Below are 18,012 nucleotides of genomic sequence, written 5' to 3' on the forward strand. Positions count from 1 at the left end.
AATGGTGTTACAATGGGGTGGAGTTAGAACGGTGTTACAATACGGTGGAGTTAGAACGGTGTTACAATGGGGTGGAGTTAGAACGGTGTTACAATACGGTGGAGTTAGAACGGTGTTACAATGGGGTGGAGTTAGAACGGTGTTACAATACGGTGGAGTTAGAACAGTGTTACAATGGGGTGGAGTTAGAACGGTGTTACAATGGGGTGGAGTTAGAACGGTGTTACAATACGGTGGAGTTAGAACGGTGTTACAATGGGTTGGAGTTAGAACGGTGTTACAATGGGGTGGAGTTAGAACGGTGTTACAATGGGGTGGAGTTAGAACGGTGTTACAATACGGTGGAGTTAGAACGGTGTCACAATACGGTGGAGTTAGAACGGCGTTACAATGGGGTGGAGTTAGAACGGTGTTACAATGGGGTGGAGTTAGAACGGTGTTACAATACGGTGGCGTTAGAACGGTGTTACAATGGGGTGGAGTTAGAACGGTGGTACAATGGGGTGGAGTTAGAACGGTGTTACAATGGGGTGGAGTTAGAACGGTGTTACAATACGGTGGAGTTAGAACGGTGTCACAATACGGTGGAGTTAGAACGGCGTTACAATGGGGTGGAGTTAGAACGGTGTTACAATGGGGTGGAGTTAGAACGGTGTTACAATACGGTGGAGGTAGAACGGTGTTACAATGGGGTGGAGTTAGAACGGTGTTACAATGGGGTGGAGTTAGAACGGTGTTACAATGGGGTGGAGTTAGAACGGTGTTACAATACGGTGGAGTTAGAACGGTGTTACAATGGGGTGGAGTTAGAACGGTGTTACAATGGGGTGGAGTTAGAACGGTGTTACAATGGGGTGGAGTTAGAACGGTGTTACAATACGGTGGAGTTAGAACGGTGTTACAATGGGGTGGAGTTAGAACGGTGTTACAATACGGTGGAGTTAGAACGGTGTTACAATGGGGTGGAGTTAGAACGGTGTTACAATGGGGTGGAGTTAGAACGGTGTTACAATGGGGTGGAGTTAGAACGGTGTTACAATGGGGTGGAGTTAGAACGGTGTTACAATACGGTGGAGTTAGAACGGTGTTACAATACGGTGGAGTTAGAACGGTGTTACAATGGGGTGGAGTTAGAACGGTGTTACAATGGGGTGGAGTTAGAACGGTGTTACAATGGGGTGGAGTTAGAACGGTGTTACAATACGGTGGAGTTAGAACGGTGTTACAATGGGGTGGAGTTAGAACGGTGTTACAATGGGGTGGAGTTAGAACGGTGTTACAATGGGGTGGAGTTAGAACGGTGTTACAATGGGGTGGAGTTAGAACGGTGTCACAATGGGGTGGAGTTAGAACGGTGTTACAATGGGGTGGAGTTAGAACGGTGTTACAATGGGGTGGAGTTAGAACGGTGTCACAATGGGGTGGAGTTAGAACGGTGTTACAATGGGGTGGAGTTAGAACGGTGTTACAATGGGGTGGAGTTAGAACGGTGTTACAATGGGGTGGAGTTAGAACGGTGTTACAATACGGTGGAGTTAGAGCGGTGTTACAATACGGTGGAGTTAGAACGGTGTTACAATGGGGTGGAGTTAGAACGGTGTTACAATACGGTGGAGTTAGAGCGGTGTTACAATACGGTGGAGTTAGAGCGGTGTTACAATGGGGTGGAGTTAGAACGGTGTTACAATGGGGTGGAGTTAGAACGGTGTTACAATACGGTGGAGTTAGAACGGTGTTACAATGGGGTGGAGTTAGAACGGCGTTACAATGGGGTGGAGTTAGAACGGTGTTACAATACGGTGGAGTTAGAACGGTGTTACAATGGGGTGGAGTTAGAACGGTGTTACAATACGGTGGAGTTAGAACGGTGTTACAATGGGGTGGAGTTAGAACGGTGTTACAATGGGGTGGAGTTAGAACGGTGTTACAATACGGTGGAGTTAGAACGGTGTTACAATGGGGTGGAGTTAGAACGGTGTTACAATGGGGTGGAGTTAGAACGGTGTTACAATGGGGTGGAGTTAGAACGGTGTTACAATGGGGTGGAGTTAGAACGGTGTTACAATGGGGTGGAGTTAGAACGGTGTTACAATGGGGTGGAGTTAGAACGGTGTTACAATGGGGTGGAGTTAGAACGGTGTTACAATGGGGTGGAGTTAGAACGGGGAGGTGTTGCAAAGGCGTGGCGTTAGAGCAACGCGCGCAGGCGGGCGAGGGGTCGCGAAGGGGGTGGGGGCGGGGGTTGGAACTCCGAGAGCGCGATGAGGAAGATGAGGAGGAGGAGGAGGAGGAGGAAGAGGAGGAGGAGGGTCGCGTCATTACCGTGAAGATGTTGGACCGTCGCTTGGGCACCCTGCGGGCCAGCGTGGGGGTGGGGGCGTCCCCCCCCCGCCCCTCCGCGGGCCCCCACTCCCCCGCGCACAGCGAGTGGGCCGACAGACGAGCCGGGGACTGCGACAAACACCGACATCGTCGTCGTCATTGTGATGTCATCATCCACACCATTGTTGTCATTGTGATGTCATCATCTACATCGTCGTCATCATTGTGATGTCATCATCCACACCATTGTTGTCATTGTGATGTCATCATCTACATCGTTGTCGTCGTCATTGTGATGCCATCATCCATACCGTTGTTGTCATTGTGATGTCATCATCTACATCGTCGTCGTCATTGTGATGTCATCATCCACACCATTGTTGTCATTGTGGCCAACTACAAGAAATGTCTGACCTCTGTGATTGCCAACAAGGGTTTTGCCACCAAGTACTAAGTCATGTTTTGCAGAGGAGTCAAATACTTATTTCCCTCATTAAAATGCAAATCAATTTATAACATTTTTGACATGCGTTTTTCTGGATTTTGTTGTCTCTCACTGTTCAAATAAACCTACCATTAAAATTATAGACTGATCATTTCTTTGTCAGTGGGCAAACGTACAAAATCAGCAGGGGATCAAATACTTTTTTTCCCTCACTGTAAATGCCCACGCGGTGATGATGATGATGATGATGAGCCCACTTCATTGAACTCTCATTCGTGATGGCCAGGTCGCTTCTGAAACATAAGCTACGTAAGCAGGCCGAGTGGGGGCTTACCCGGTAAAAAAAAAAAATTTTGTAATTGTTTCGTAAAAAAATATTTAGTTGAGATTCAACGTTCTTAAATCTCTCGGTCGCTGTCCAGCGAGCGATACGAATGGGTAAACGATAGTCATTCCATTGCAGGTCGTGTGTGGTGGGGTAAGGTGTGTGTACTGCCACCACTCCGAGTATCGCTGTCAATGATGCCCACCAGGAGGCGAGCGGTGATACGCAGGTGAAATGTTCATTTGTAATTGATGAATACTAGCTTAGCAACAGAGACAAATAAACGCCAACCGCGCACACACACACACACACACACTCAATCACTCACACTCACTTTCTCGCACACACACACGCACACACACAAACTCGCACACTCACCTCGTTTGTACGCACACCTCACACCGATACTCACTCAGTCAATCACTCACTCACTCTCACCTCGCTCGCACACTCACTCACTCACACACACACACCCCCTCACTCACTCACACACCCCCACACTCACACACGAGACAAAGATGCCCCCGTGTAGCTTCGCTGTTAGCGAGCAGCGCCTATCAAGGCGGGAACGGCACACGAAGAGGCGGGTGGCCAACACCACGCCCAGCCGACTTTGTCTCCCGAGTGGCGATGCTTACTACACACCGCACCAGGTGCTCGCTTGAACCGAGTCGACCTAGGGGAGGCCCAGCACCGGTTCAGATAACTTTCGTCACCGGTGTTGGCCGCGAGCGGGAATCGAACTCGGCTCGCCGGGATCGTAGCGCGGCGACGCTAACCGCCGCGCCTGCACCCGCGCGCACACACACACACCCGTGTGTTTGTGTGTGTGTGTGTGCCCGCACACACACACACACACCCGTGTGTTTGCCATCGCTGCAGATAACGAACGCAGAGGTGGAGTTCGTGGGTCAGACGAGGTGAAGGTTTGGACCTGATGACCCCAAGTGGGGGAGGGGTGGTGGTGGTGGTGGATGGCTCACGAACTCACTGCGTTGGTCAGGCTGGAGCCATCGTGCGCAGCGGAGCCGGGGAGCGCCGAGAAATCTGGAAGAGGGCACACAAACAACATGGACACACGCGGTTACAATCGCCGCCACCCCCCCCCCCCCCCCCCCTGAGGGTATGCGAACCTACAGGTCTCTCTGCGAGTCTACGGGTCTCTGTGCGAATCTACGGGTCTCTGTGTGAGTCTACGGGTCTCTGTGTGAGTCTACGGGTCTCTGTGCGAATCTATGGGTCTCTGTGCGAGTCTGTGGGTATCTGTCGGTCTCTGTGCCAGTCTCTGTGGTTCTCTGTGCGAGTCTCTGTCGGTCTCTGTGCCAGTCTGCGGGTTTCTGTGTGAGTCTGTGTGTCTCTGTGTGAGTCTATGTGTCTCTTTGCGAGTCTGTGGGTCTCTGTGTGAGTCTATGTGTCTCTGTGCGAGTCTATGGGTCTCTGTGTGAGTCTATGGGTCTCTGTGCGAGTCTATGGGTCTCTGTGCGAGTCTATGTGTCTCTGTGCGAGTCTATGCGTCTCTGTGCGAGTCTATGGGTCTCTGTGCGAGTCTGTGGGTCTCTGTGCGAGTCTGTGGGTCTCTGTGCGAGTCTATGTGTCTCTGTGTGAGTCTATGGGTGTCTGTGTGAGTCTATGTGTCTCTGTGTGAGTCTATGGGTCTCTGTGTGAGTCTACGGGTCTCTGTGCGAGTCTACGGGTCTCTGTGCGAGTCTGCGGGTCTCTGTGCGAGTCTGCGGGTCTCTGTGCGAGTCTATCTATGTGTATGTAAGTTGAACCTGTTAATACATTAACATTTAACCTGTTAATACATTAACAGGTTAAATGTCTCACACTTACACAGCCGCAGTTGCTCGGGCCCTCGATGTGACTGCGGCGCTGCGACCTTACATTGACATGCAAATTTCCCACATTAACATAACAAGCCCCACCCACTTCGTTCATGACCCTTGGGCTACACCCATTTCAAACCTTTACAACAGCCTGCGTCAGCAGCTTTTCCCCTCTTTTTTTCTCCTGATGACGATTGCTTGCGTTGCGATCGAAACGTCGTGATTTTTTATTATTTTTTATTAACTTTATTTTCATTTTTATCATTTTTTCTATCTACGTGACTTTACCGAAAAAACCCCAAAGAATATGAATTCTTGCAGTCACGAAAGCTTAAGTCAAGATTTTACTCGCACAGTAAAGTAATTGTATTTTTGTCATTTACTATACAGCCAGATGATACGACAAATCGCTAACCTTAAACACCCGGTCGTTCATAACAGTTGAAGGCTGTATAGTACTATAGTAATAGAGCAAGTGCAGAATCACTGAACCGGAATTGATAGCTTCAAAGTATTTAGCGCGGGGCCCTTGAAAGTGTGGGGCCCCGTAGCTACTACACGCGTAGTTGCTACTACAAGCGTAGTTGCTACTACAAGCGTAGTTGCTACTACACGTGTAGGTGCTACTACACGTGTAGGTGCTACTACACGCGTAGTTGCTACTACACGCATAGTTGCTACTACACGCGTAGTTGCTACTACACGCGTAGTTGCTACTACAAGCGTAGTTGCTACTACACGCGTAGGTGCTACTACACGCGTAGTTGCTACTACACGCGTAGTTGCTACTACACGCGTAGTTGCTACTACACGCGTAGTTGCTACTACACGCGTAGTTGCTACTACACGCGTAGTTGCTACTACACGCGTAGTTGCTACTACACGTGTAGTAGCTACTACACGTGTAGTAGCTACTACAGTTGCAACTACACCCCCCCGCGCTGCCCGGTCACCTCGTTAGCATCTCGAGGTGCAAGAGCGATCACAGCGTGCCGAGTGCGAGCAGCACGCGTCCCTCTCTCTCTATCAGTGGCTGCACTGATGCCACCGGTGGTCAATTCCACGTTGCTATGGCGGGGACAATTGACCTTGCACCGCGTGGTGCGGCCTCGTGATGTGGCGCTCATTTTACAGACACCCCCCGAAGTCCGGAGTAGATGACGGTGGTGGTGGTGGTGAGCACCGTCCATACATGACGTCACGCGATTTTGGACGATTTTTGACCCCCCTCCCTCGTCACACGGCGTCAAAAAAAGTCAGACCCCCCCCCCCCGTCAAATATGACGTCAAATCGCTTTAAACCATTGTCATTGTAGTGCGTATTTAATGTGGCGCTGCACTCTGATGTTGTAGGAGAAAACATTCTATTTAAATAAGTAGAACGTGTTGTCTATATTTATTTAAAGTTGCGCATTTTGATGTGACGTCACATTTCTCAAACCTCCCCGTCGTCACACATCGTCACAAATGTCTGACCACCCCCCCCCCCCAGGTGCGTGACGTCATTTATGGACGGCCCCTAATGATGACGGCGGTTAAGATGGTGGTGTGGTGGTGGTCGTGAAGGTGGTGGTGATGAAGACGGTAGTGGTGGTGGAGGTCGTGAAGATGGTGGTGATGGTCGTGAAGGTGGTGGCGATGACGGTGGTTGTTAAGATGGTGGTGGTACTGGTTGTTATGAAGATGGTGCTGCTGATATTGATTTTTTAATGACCTTGACGATGTTGCAGGTCGTAATGATGAATAATGACTTATGATGACGTTGACAAGCCTGATGTTTCTGGTGTTGATGATGAGAAATTACGACGATGTTGATGCTGGGTGGTGATGAAGAAAGCGACAGTGATGATGATGGTTGTAATCATGGCGACATGACAACGATGTTCACACGATAACAAGGACGATGGCTGCAATGACGATGACGTCTATGATGATTATTATTATTCATTGGACGTGTTTTTTTTTATTTGCCAGCAGCAACAACGAAAAAACCTGTCCATCATGCACCTAGGAGTGGCTCTGAACACGTGTTCACCCTCCCTCCTCCCCTCCCCCCACACCTTCCCCCCCACCAACACCCCCCTCCCCCCACACCAACACCCTCCCCTCCCCCCACACCTTCCACCTCCTCCCCCCACCAACACCTCCCCCCCACCAACACCCCCCTCCCCCCACACCAACACCCTCCCCTCCCCCCACACCTTCCTCCTCTGCCACCCACCTCGACTCACGCTCACCACGCCTGACCACCCATCCACCACCACCCCGGTCTAGCCATAACACAGACTGACTGCTGGGGGCAAGTGCTGTTAGCGAGCACCTATTAAGGTCGGCAGGGACAGCGGTGGGGGTACGCCCGGGCCGTCTTTGTCTCCCCAGCGGAGACGTTCACGGCTCTGGAAATCGGGGGCGCGGTTAAAATGAATTGGAAATCTGCAGCCTGCATCGTCTTGAATCGGAATGGTTTGCTTATTTAAGGCCGAGTTGGCCTAGGCGAGACCCAGAACAGGTACACATATCACTTCGCCTCTGATGGTAGCCGTGGGTTCGGGGGGGATCTAACTTTAGGTGGGAAAGATCGTAGCGCAGTGCGCTAACCACTGCGCCACCACTCCCCACCAACACACAGAGAAAACCACAACCACCACCACCCTCTAATTTCACAACTCCCATCGCTACAATTTCTTCCAAATAAGGGTCACAAAGTCTCATTATTTGCTTATTTACTTCTGCAACCACGTGGAGAATTGAAAATAAATCCAGTTCCCAGGCCTTATATAGCACTTTGTCAAGAAGGATAACACGGGAGAAAGATCCCCCAAGTAGCCTTTAACAGGCTGTTTGGGGGCAAGTGTTGTTAGCGAGTAGCACCTATAAAGGCCCGCACGGCACACGAGGGGAGAACGTGACCAACACCACGCCCGGCCGCCTTTGTCTCCCTAGTGGCGATGTTTACACACCGCACGTAGGTATTCATTTGAGGCTGAATCGACCTAGGGGAGGCCCAGGCACGGTTCAGATAATCGTCACGAACCCGGCGACCCGAGTTCGATTCCCGCTCAGGGCCAACATCAGCGACGATTACCTGAACCTGAACCGGTCCTGGGTCGACTCAGCCTCAAATGAGTAACCTGGTGCATTGTGTAAACCTCGCCCTGTGGAGAGACAAAGGCGGCCGGGCGTGGATGATGGCCACCCCCCCCCCCCTTCGCGTGCCGTTCCGGCCTTCATTAGGTGCTGCTACTCGCTAAGCGCACTTGCCCCAACAGTCTGTTGAGGCTACACGGGGGATCTTTGGTGGGGATGTTGGGGGTTATGACTATGTCCGAGGTACGGGGGGGGGGAGTCGTGGTGGAAATGTGGGGGGGGCTGCATAATAAATAAATAATTAACCGCGCAGGAATGTTCAAGCGGGTCATGACCTCCACATTTCCACGGTCAGGCATTTAACTCCACACAGATACCCAACACAAAGGTCTCCCGTGTAGCCTTCGACAGGCCGCCAGGGGCAAGTGCAGCGGACGAGCAGGAGCAGCAGCAGCACCCTATGAAGGCCGGCACGGCACACGAAAGCGATCGGTAGCCAGCAACCACGCCCGGCCGCCTTTGTCTCCCCGACGCTGATCTCTACACGCCGCACCAGGCACTCGTTAAAAGATCCATCGAGCGAGTTTGGTTTCGCTCAGGAGGGCCAGACGCTAGCCAAATTATTTGGTAACATCGAGGCGGCTTTGCTCACAGACTCCTAATTGCTCAGGAGGGCTTGGAGCCTCAGACATGAGTCACACACAAAGACAAAGATCCCCCGGTATAGCCCGAACAGACTGTAGGGGCAAGTGCCGTTAGCGAGCAGCAGCACCTATGAAGGTCGGCACGGCACACGAGGGGGGTGGGTGGCCAACACCGCGCCCGGCCGCCTTTGTCTCCCCAGTGGCGATGTTTACTACACACCGCAGCAGGTCACTCATTTGAGGCCGAGTCGACCTAGGGAGAGGCCCAGGACCGGTTCAGAGAATCGTCACCGGTGCCAGTGGCTGTGAGCGGGAATCGAACTCGGGTCGCTGATCGGTCCACTACCGCTCACACAAGGCCAGCTGCTGCAACATCGTTGCCTCAAGGCGTCACGGGCGACTTCAACTCGCAATCCCTGCGCCGCAACCGCAAGGTACTCGCGTGAGAGAGAGAGAGGACGACTCAGAGAGAGAGAGGACGACTCGGAGAGAGAGAGAGGACGACTCAGAGAGAGAGAAGACGACTCAGAGAGAGAGAGGACGACTCAGAGAGAGAGAGAGAGAGGACGACTCAGAGAGAGAGAGAGAGGACGACTCAGAGAGAGAGAGAGAGAGGACGACTCAGAGAGAGAGAGAGAGAGGACGACTCAGAGAGAGAGAGAGAGGACGACTCAGAGAGAGAGAGAGAGAGGACGACTCAGAGAGAGAGAGAGGACGACTCAGAGAGAGAGAGAGGACGACTCAGAGAGAGAGAGGACGACTCAGAGAGAGAGAGAGGACGACTCAGAGAGAGAGAGAGGACGACTCAGAGAGAGAGAGGACGACTCAGAGAGAGAGGACGACTCAGAGAGAGAGGACGACTCAGAGAGAGAGAGGACGACTCAGAGAGAGAGAGGACGACTCAGAGAGAGAGAGAGAGGACGACTCGGAGAGAGAGAGGACGACTCGGAGAGAGAGAGAGGACGACTCGGAGAGAGAGAGAGGACGACTCAGAGAGAGAGAGGACGACTCAGAGAGAGAGAGAGGACGACTCAGAGAGAGAGAGGACGACTCAGAGAGAGAGAGAGGACGACTCAGAGAGAGAGAGGACGACTCAGAGAGAGAGGACGACTCAAAGAGAGAGGACGACTCAGAGAGAGAGAGGACGACTCAGAGAGAGAGAGAGGACGACTCAGAGAGAGAGAGGACGACTCAGAGAGAGAAGACGACTCAGAGAGAGAGAGGCCGACTCAGAGAGAGAGAGGACGACTCAGAGAGATAGAGAGAGAGAGGACGACTCAGAGAGAGAGGACGACTCAGAGAGAGAGAGGACGACTCAGAGAGAGAGAGAGGACGACTCAGATAGAGAGAGAGGACGACTCAGAGAGAGAGAGGACGACTCAGAGAGAGAGGACGACTCAGAGAGAGAGAGGCCGACTCAGAGAGAGAGAGGACGACTCAGAGAGATAGAGAGAGAGAGGACGACTCAGAGAGAGAGGACGACTCAGAGAGAGAGAAGACGACTCAGAGAGAGAGAGGACGACTCAGAGAGAGAGAGGACGACTCAGAGAGAGAGGACGACTCAGAGAGAGGACGACTCAGAGAGAGAGAAGACGACTCAGAGAGGACGATTCAGAGAGAGAGGACGATTCAGAGAGAGAGGACGACTCAGAGAGAGAGAGGACGACTCAGAGAGAGAGGACGACTCAGAGAGAGAGGACAACTCAGAGAGAGAGGACGACTCAGAGAGAGAGGACGACTCAGAGAGAGAGAGAGGACGACTCAGAGAGAGGGGGGCAGACTCAGAGAAAGAGAGAGAAATGGAACGAATCAAAGAGAGAGGACTACTCGGAGAGAAGACGGGGGAGGGCAGCTCAGAAGGCGCTACGGGAGGAATTACCACAGTCGAGGAGCGAGAAAGCAGCAGCAGGAGCCGGCAACACCAAGAGTTAACCCAAGCTCTGCGGTCCCCCACATAGCGAGGTGTTATCGGCCCAATTAAATAACGAGTTGGTTTGCTCTATCCCGTACACACAGAACAGGTGCGTACGGGGTAGCAATGATGCACGACTCGCAAGTGATGGACGAGCAGACTGTTTCACGATAGATGTACACCACTCTGCGCACAGCCGCGTTTAGGCTATACGGGGGATCTTTGTTGCTGGAGTTTTCTGTTGTCACGTATGGATGTTTAACTTCGTGCACACCGTACGTAGCCGACCGGGCTAATCGGAGGTTGGTGATGGTGGTCGCGGCGATGGTGGCGGTGGTGGTGATGGTTGTCGTGCCGGTGATGCCGATGGCGGTGGTGATGGCAGGGGATGGTGGCGATGGCGGTGGTGGTGACGATGGTGGTAGTGATGGCGACTATCACCCCCCACCCCCCCACACCCCCCCCATCCACCCTCGTCTCACCGCCGCCGCGTGCCGAGACTCGCACTGACCACGGAACACGCAGAGCGATGTCACCGGACGGGTTTGTGGTCGACAGGCCGCATGCGGGGAATGCGAGACCGAGCGGAGGAGTTGAAGAGAGGAGAGGAGGGGGGGTGAGGGGGGGGGTGTGAGAGCAGTCGGGGGAGTTAAAAGCCACATTCAGCCATCCCCGGTTTGCCCGAGACGGACCCGGCGAGCTTCCACAAAGTCCGTGCAGCGTCTCGTCTGGGCCCACGTGTCCCCAGCGTCGTCCCTCGTGGTGCGACGAAGCTGTCGATTGGAATTTAAAACAAAAAATTCGGGGGTGGGGGGAGGGGGAGGTGCGGAATTCGTACCGCACCCTCGATTCCAATCCGCATGTCACGTGTTTGTTTACGTATTTGGCACGTGGTCGTGACGGGGCAAGATGCGACCGTGTCCGTCCAGTGCTCGGCGAACTACACCGGCCTCCTTTGTGCCCAGCGAGGACTTCGTCGTGAGTTTCGCACTCCTTACTCGCACGAAACCTCGCTCGCCACGAATGAACAAGCGGTACCTCGCCGCTCATCTCGTCAAGGGGCATGAACCATCGTCACGTGTGACACTCCGGTCATCCCCGGTGGTCACCGCGTCGTCGCGCGGCGCTTCTGCGGCCGTCTGGAACGCTCTTCCCTTGCGGACGTAGCCAACCGTGCTAAATCGGAGGTGCAGGGGTAGAACAATCTAAACACGAACAGCCGTTCTAAAGAAATTAGTTTTTTTTCTTTTTGTTTTAAAGCATGTAGATTGACAGTGCGCAGCTCCCAATGGCTTCCTGCTATCGGAAGGGAAGAGCGTTCCAGACGGCCGCAGTAGCGCATCCGAAAGCGCCGCGCGACGACGCGGTGACCACCGGGGATGACCGGAGTGTCACGTGACGATGGTTCATGCCCCTTGACGAGATGAGCGGCGAGGTACTGCGGTGAGCACGGGACGGACACGGTCGCATCTTGCCCCGTCACGACCACGTGCCAAATACGTAAACAAACACGTGACATGCGGATTGGAATCCCAGAGAAAACGTTGTACTGGAGCTTGCTCACGGGGTTGTTATTATTATTTTTTTGCCAGACGTCCCGTAGAGTAGCGAGTTGCAGATCTGTACCGTGTAGTGACAGCCGTACCCGTCGCAAGACGCCCGTGAAATTAGCGGAGCCCAACAGCAGCTCATTGAGATTTAAAAAAAAATCTATCTAGAGCGTGCACAGTGGAAGGTGGGCGGGGCTACCTGGGCAATTGGGGGGGGGGGATACCTGGGCAATGGGCGGGGTTATCTGGACAGTGGGAGGGGCTACCCGAGCTGTGGGCCACACGGGGGGGTAACAAAGCGGCCAGGTTGGTATGTGGGTATTTAGGTCGGTAGGTGGGTAGCTGTATAGGTAGGTGGGTGGTTGTGTTGGTACGTGGGTAGCTGTATAGGTAGGTGGGTGGTTGTGTTGGTACGTGGGTAGCTGTATAGATAGGTGGGTGGTTGTGTTGGTACGTGGATAGCTGTATAGGTAGGTGGGTGGTTGTGTAGGTACGTGGATAGCTGTATAGGTGGGTGGTTGTGTAGGTACGTGGGTAGCTGTATAGGTAGGTGGGTGGTTGTGTTGGTACGTGGGTAGCTGTGTAGGTACGTGGGTAGCTGTATAGGCATGTGGGTGGTTGTGTAGGTACGTGGGTAGCTGTATAGGTAGGTGGGTGGTTGTCTTGGTACGTGGGTAGCTGTGTAGGTACGTGGGTAGCTGTATAGGTAGGTGGGTGGTTGTGTTGGTACGTGGGTAGCTGTATAGGCATGTGGGTGGTTGTGTAGGTACATGGGTAGCTGTATAGGTAGGTGGGTGGTTGTGTTGGTACGTGGGTAGCTGTATAGGTAGGTGGGTGGTTGTGTAGGTACGTGGGTAGCTGTATAGGTAGGTGGGTGGTTGTGTAGGTACATGGGTAGCTGTATAGGTAGGTGGGTGGTTGTGTTGGTACGTGGATAGCTGTATAGGTGGGTGGTTGTGTAGGTACGTGGGTAGCTGTATAGGTAGGTGGGTGGTTGTGTTGGTACGTGGGTAGCTGTGTAGGTACGTGGGTAGCTGTATAGGCATGTGGGTGGTTGTCTAGGTACGTGGGTAGCTGTATAGGTAGGTGGGTGGTTGTGTTGGTACATGGGTAGCTGTGTAGGTACGTGGGTAGCTGTATAGGTGGGTGGTTGTGTAGGTACGTGGGTAGCTGTATAGGTAGGTGGGTGGTTGTGTTGGTACGTGGGTAGCTGTGTAGGTACGTGGGTAGCTGTATAGGTGGGTGGTTATGTAGGTACGTGGGTAGCTGTATAGGTAGGTGGGTGGTTGTGTTTGTACGTGGGTAGCTGTATAGGTAGGTGGGTGGTTGTGTTAATACGTGGGTGGTTGTGTTGGTACGTGGGTAGCTGTGTAGGTACGTGGGTAGCTGTGTAGGTACGTGGGTAGCTCTATAGGTAGGTGGGTGGTTGTGTTGGTACGTGGGTAGCTGTATAGGCATGTGGGTGGTTGTGTAGGTACGTGGGTAGCTGTATAGGCATGTGGGTGGTTGTGTTGGTACGTGGGTAGCTGTGTAGGTACGTGGGTAGCTGTATAGGTGGGTGGGTGGTTGTGTAGGTACGTGGATAGCTGTGTAGGTACGTGGGTAGCTGTATAGGTGGGTGGTTGTGTTGGTACGTGGGTAGCTGTGTAGGTACGTGGGTAGCTGTATAGGTAGGTGGGTGGTTGTGTAGGTACGTGGATAGCTGTATAGGTAGGTGGGTGGTTGTGTAGGTACGTGGGTAGCTGTATAGGTAGGTGGGTGGTTGTGTTGGTACGTGGGTAGCTGTGTAGGTACGTGGGTAGCTGTATAGGTGGGTGGTTGTGTAGGTACGTGGGTAGCTGTATAGGTAGGTGGGTGGTTGTGTTGGTACGTGGGTAGCTGTGTAGGTACGTGGGTAGCTGTATAGGTGGGTGGTTGTGTAGGTACGTGGGTAGCTGTATAGGTAGGTGGGTGGTTGTGTAGGTACGTGGGTAGCTGTATAGGTAGGTGGGTGGTTGTGTAGGTACGTGGGTAGCTGTATAGGTAGGTAGGTGGTTGTGTTGGTACGTGGGTAGCTATGTAGGTACGTGGGTAGCTGTGTAGGTACGTGGGTAGCTGTATAGGTAGGTGGGTGGTTGTGTTGGTACGTGGGTAGCTGTATAGGCATGTGGGTGGTTGTGTAGGTACGTGGGTAGCTGTATAGGCATGTGGGTGGTTGTGTTGGTACGTGGGTAGCTGTGTACGTACGTGGGTAGCTGTATAGGTGGGTGGGTGGTTGTGTAGGTACGTGGATAGCTGTGTAGGTACGTGGGTAGCTGTATAGGTGGGTGGTTGTGTTGGTACGTGGGTAGCTGTGTAGGTACGTGGGTAGCTGTATAGGTAGGTGGGTGGTTGTGTAGGTACGTGGATAGCTGTATAGGTAGGTGGGTGGTTGTGTAGGTACGTGGGTAGCTGTATAGGTAGGTGGGTGGTTGTGTTGGTACGTGGGTAGCTGTGTAGGTACGTGGGTAGCTGTATAGGTGGGTGGTTGTGTAGGTACGTGGGTAGCTGTATAGGTAGGTGGGTGGTTGTGTTGGTACGTGGGTAGCTGTATAGGTACGTGGGTAGCTGTATAGGTGGGTGGTTGTGTAGGTACGTGGGTAGCTGTATAGGTAGGTGGGTGGTTGTGTTGGTACGTGGGTAGCTGTATAGGTAGGTGGGTGGTTGTGTTGGTACGTGGGTAGCTGTATAGGTAGGTGGGTGGTTGTGTAGGTACGTGGGTAGCTGTATAGGTAGGTAGGTGGTTGTGTAGGTACGTGGGTAGCTGTATAGGTAGGTGGGTGGTTGTGTAGGTACGTGGATAGCTGTGTAGGTACGTGGGTAGCTGTATAGGTGGGTGGTTGTGTTGGTACGTGGGTAGCTGTGTAGGTACGTGGGTAGCTGTATAGATAGGTGGGTGGTTGTGTAGGTACGTGGATAGCTGTATAGGTAGGTGGGTGATTGTGTAGGTACGTGGGTAGCTGTATAGGTAGGTGGGTGGTTGTGTTGGTACGTGGGTAGCTGTGTAGGTACGTGGGTAGCTGTATAGGTGGGTGGTTGTGTAGGTACGTGGGTAGCTGTATAGGTAGGTGGGTGGTTGTGTTGGTACGTGGGTAGCTGTGTAGGTACGTGGGTAGCTGTATAGGTGGGTGGTTGTGTAGGTACGTGGGTAGCTGTATAGATAGGTGGGTGGTTGTGTTGGTACGTGGGTAGCTGTATAGGTAGGTGGGTGGTTGTGTAGGTACGTGGGTAGCTGTATAGGTAGGTGGGTGGTTGTGTAGGTACGTGGGTAGCTGTATAGGTAGGTGGGTGGTTGTGTTGGTACGTGGGTAGCTGTGTAGGTACGTGGGTAGCTGTGTAGGTACGTGGGTAGCTGTATAGGTAGGTGGGTGGTTGTGTTGGTACGTGGGTAGCTGTATAGGCATGTGCGTGGTTGTGTAGGTACGTGGGTAGCTGCATAGGCATGTGGGTGGTTGTGTAGGTACGTGGGTAGCTGTATAGGCATGTGGGTGGTTGTGTAGGTACGTGGGTAGCTGTATAGGTAGGTGGGTGGTTGTGTAGGTACGTGGATAGCTGTGTAGGTACGTGGGTAACTGTATAGGCATGTGGGTGGTTGTGTAGGTACGTGGGTAGCTGTATAGGTGGGTGGGTGGTTGTGTAGGTACGTGGGTAGCTGTATAGGCATGTGGGTGGTTGTGTAGGTACGTGGGTAGCTGTATAGGTAGGTGGGTGGTTGTGTAGGTACGTGGGTGCATCGCCACCACGCCGCCCTCCTCCTCCTCTCCGCCGTCTGCGAGGAGTGTTGCACGTGGCTGCTAGAGGGTCCCGCCCGGCGCGTCGGGGGGGGGGTCCGAGAAGCCGCACGGAGACGTGGGAGGAGCCCAGAGAGCAGTGGAGAAAATTCCTCCCCCCCCCCCCACATTACTCCCCCCCCCCCAAATTACTCCCCCCCCCCCATTACCCCCCCCCATTCCTCCCCCCCCATTCCCCCCCCCCATTCCTCCCCAGATTAGAAGGTGGATCGGATCAGGGTGTGTGGGGGAGGCGTCTGGGGAGAGGGGGGAGGGGTGTCTAGTGGGGGTACGGGGAGACGGGGCGGGGTCTAGAGAGAGGAGGGGGTGTTTGGGGGGTGTGTCTAGGGGGGGGGAGGGGGTGTCTAGGGGGGGAGGGGGCTGTCTAGGGGGGGAGCGGGTGTCTAGGGGGGGAGGAGGTGTCTAGGGGGGAGGGGTGTCTAGGGGGGAGGGGGTGTCTAGGGGGGGAGCGGGTGTCTAGGGGGGGAGGAGGTGTCTAGGGGGAGGGGTGTCTAGGGGGGAGGGGGTGTCTAGGGGGGGAAAGGGTATCTGGGGGGGGGAGGGGGTGTCTAGGGGGGGGAGGGGGGTCTAGAGGGGGAGGGGTGTCTAGGGGAGGGGAGGGGGTCTAGGGGGGGAGGGGGTGTCTAGGGGGGGGAGGGGGGGTTGTCTAGAGGGGGCTCTAGGGGAGAGGAGGGGGGGGGTCCTGCCGTGCTTGCCCCTTGTGAGCCACCGAGGAGTGTGGACAATGAGTGAGTGAGTGAGACACAGACAGAGGCTAGGCCAGAGACACGGGGGGGGGGGGGAGTGAGAGATACGGGGAGAGTGAGAGAGAGATACGGGGAGAGTGAGAGATACGGGGAGAGTGAAAGGGAGATACGGGGAGAGTGAGAGGGAGATACGGGGAGAGTGAGAGTGAGATACGGGGAGAGTGAGAGGGAGATACGGGGAGAGTGAGAGATACGGGGAGAGTGAGAGGGAGATACGGGGAGAGTGAGAGGGAGATACGGGGAGAGTGAGAGGGAGATACGGGGAGAGTGAGATACGGGGAGAGTCCGAGGGAGATACGGGGAGAGTGAGAGGGAGATACGGGGAGAGTGAGAGTGAGATACGGGGAGAGTGAGAGGGAGATACGGGAGACGACAATAAAAAGAGATCGAGCGGGAAGATGGGGAGAGACTCGGAGACAGTGACAGATACACAAGAGAAAGGGGGAGACAGTGGAGACTGCTACAGAGGGGCAGAGATGGAGACAGAGAGATGGGGGGAGGGGACAGTGAGGGTGGGAGTGTCACGGAGACAAAGTGATGAGAGACAGAGGAAGACTGGCAGGGATACACAGACAAATGGGGAGAGACACAGACACAGAGAGGCGGGGGTGGAGGAGGTGGTGACTTTGCCAAGTTGTTTTTTTTGCCGAAAGAAAAATGCCACAAAATATAAAATCACCGCAGCGGGAATGGGGTGGGGGGGTGGAGAGAATTTAAACAAACACACAAACTGAACTCCCGCACCAATTCCCGCTCCACTCTACAAAGTTGGGTGAATCAGCCACGACACTAAACCACGGTCGGGTAAGGATGGTACGTGGGTGGGTGGGTAGGTAGCTGGGTAGGTTAGACGGTAGGTTAGTAGTCTGGAGATAGGGACGTAATTGTGTGGCTGGGTTAGTGGCCGGGGTGGGTAGGCAGGTTATGAGATATGCGCACTATGCTGGTATGCATGTAGGTATGTTGGTAGATAGAGATCAGGTGGTTGGCTGAGTAAGCAAGTGGATTAATAGGTACACGTTGGTACTGTAGCCACTCATTTGAGTGGGGGGTAGGTGGGGTTTGTGGACAGTTGCTTGGGATGGCGAGGAAATGGGCATGTTAGGAGATAGTCGAGTCAGCAGTTAAGGAGGTATCCCTCACCGATGGTTTCGTCTTGTGTCTGTATGTGTTTGGGTGATTTGTTAACCCTTCTTGTACTGTGCACTCCTATCGGTGTTTTTGTACTGTTCGTTGATGCAACGTTCTGACCCCGTGCCCCTACTGGACATCTGTGAGCTTCATAACTCATCGGATTCCTCCTGCAATATAAACAAATATTCCGATTCTGATGTCAACCGGTCACT

The 18,012-nt window shown here is 53.6% G+C and overlaps 1 protein-coding gene across 1 annotated transcript in view; it reads right to left on the bottom strand.

Annotated features, from left to right (window-relative positions):
• LOC116954781 (uncharacterized) overlaps window positions 1-18,012 on the bottom strand; it is a 48,582-nt gene that overhangs the window by 15,564 nt on the left and 15,006 nt on the right. Inside the window, exons 2-3 of the mRNA XM_076052537.1 lie at window positions 4,084-4,139; window positions 2,323-2,451 (exon numbers count right to left, since the gene is read on the bottom strand). Of these exons, the coding sequence (XP_075908652.1) occupies window positions 2,323-2,451; window positions 4,084-4,139 (185 nt within the window). The remainder of the gene's footprint in view (window positions 1-2,322; window positions 2,452-4,083; window positions 4,140-18,012) is intronic.

The sequence above is a fragment of the Petromyzon marinus genome, chromosome 56 (assembly GCF_048934315.1).
Source record: "Petromyzon marinus isolate PM22_M1 ecotype Great Lakes invasive population chromosome 56, UKy_Petmar_22M1.pri1.0, whole genome shotgun sequence".
NCBI lineage: Eukaryota > Metazoa > Chordata > Hyperoartia > Petromyzontiformes > Petromyzontidae > Petromyzon > Petromyzon marinus.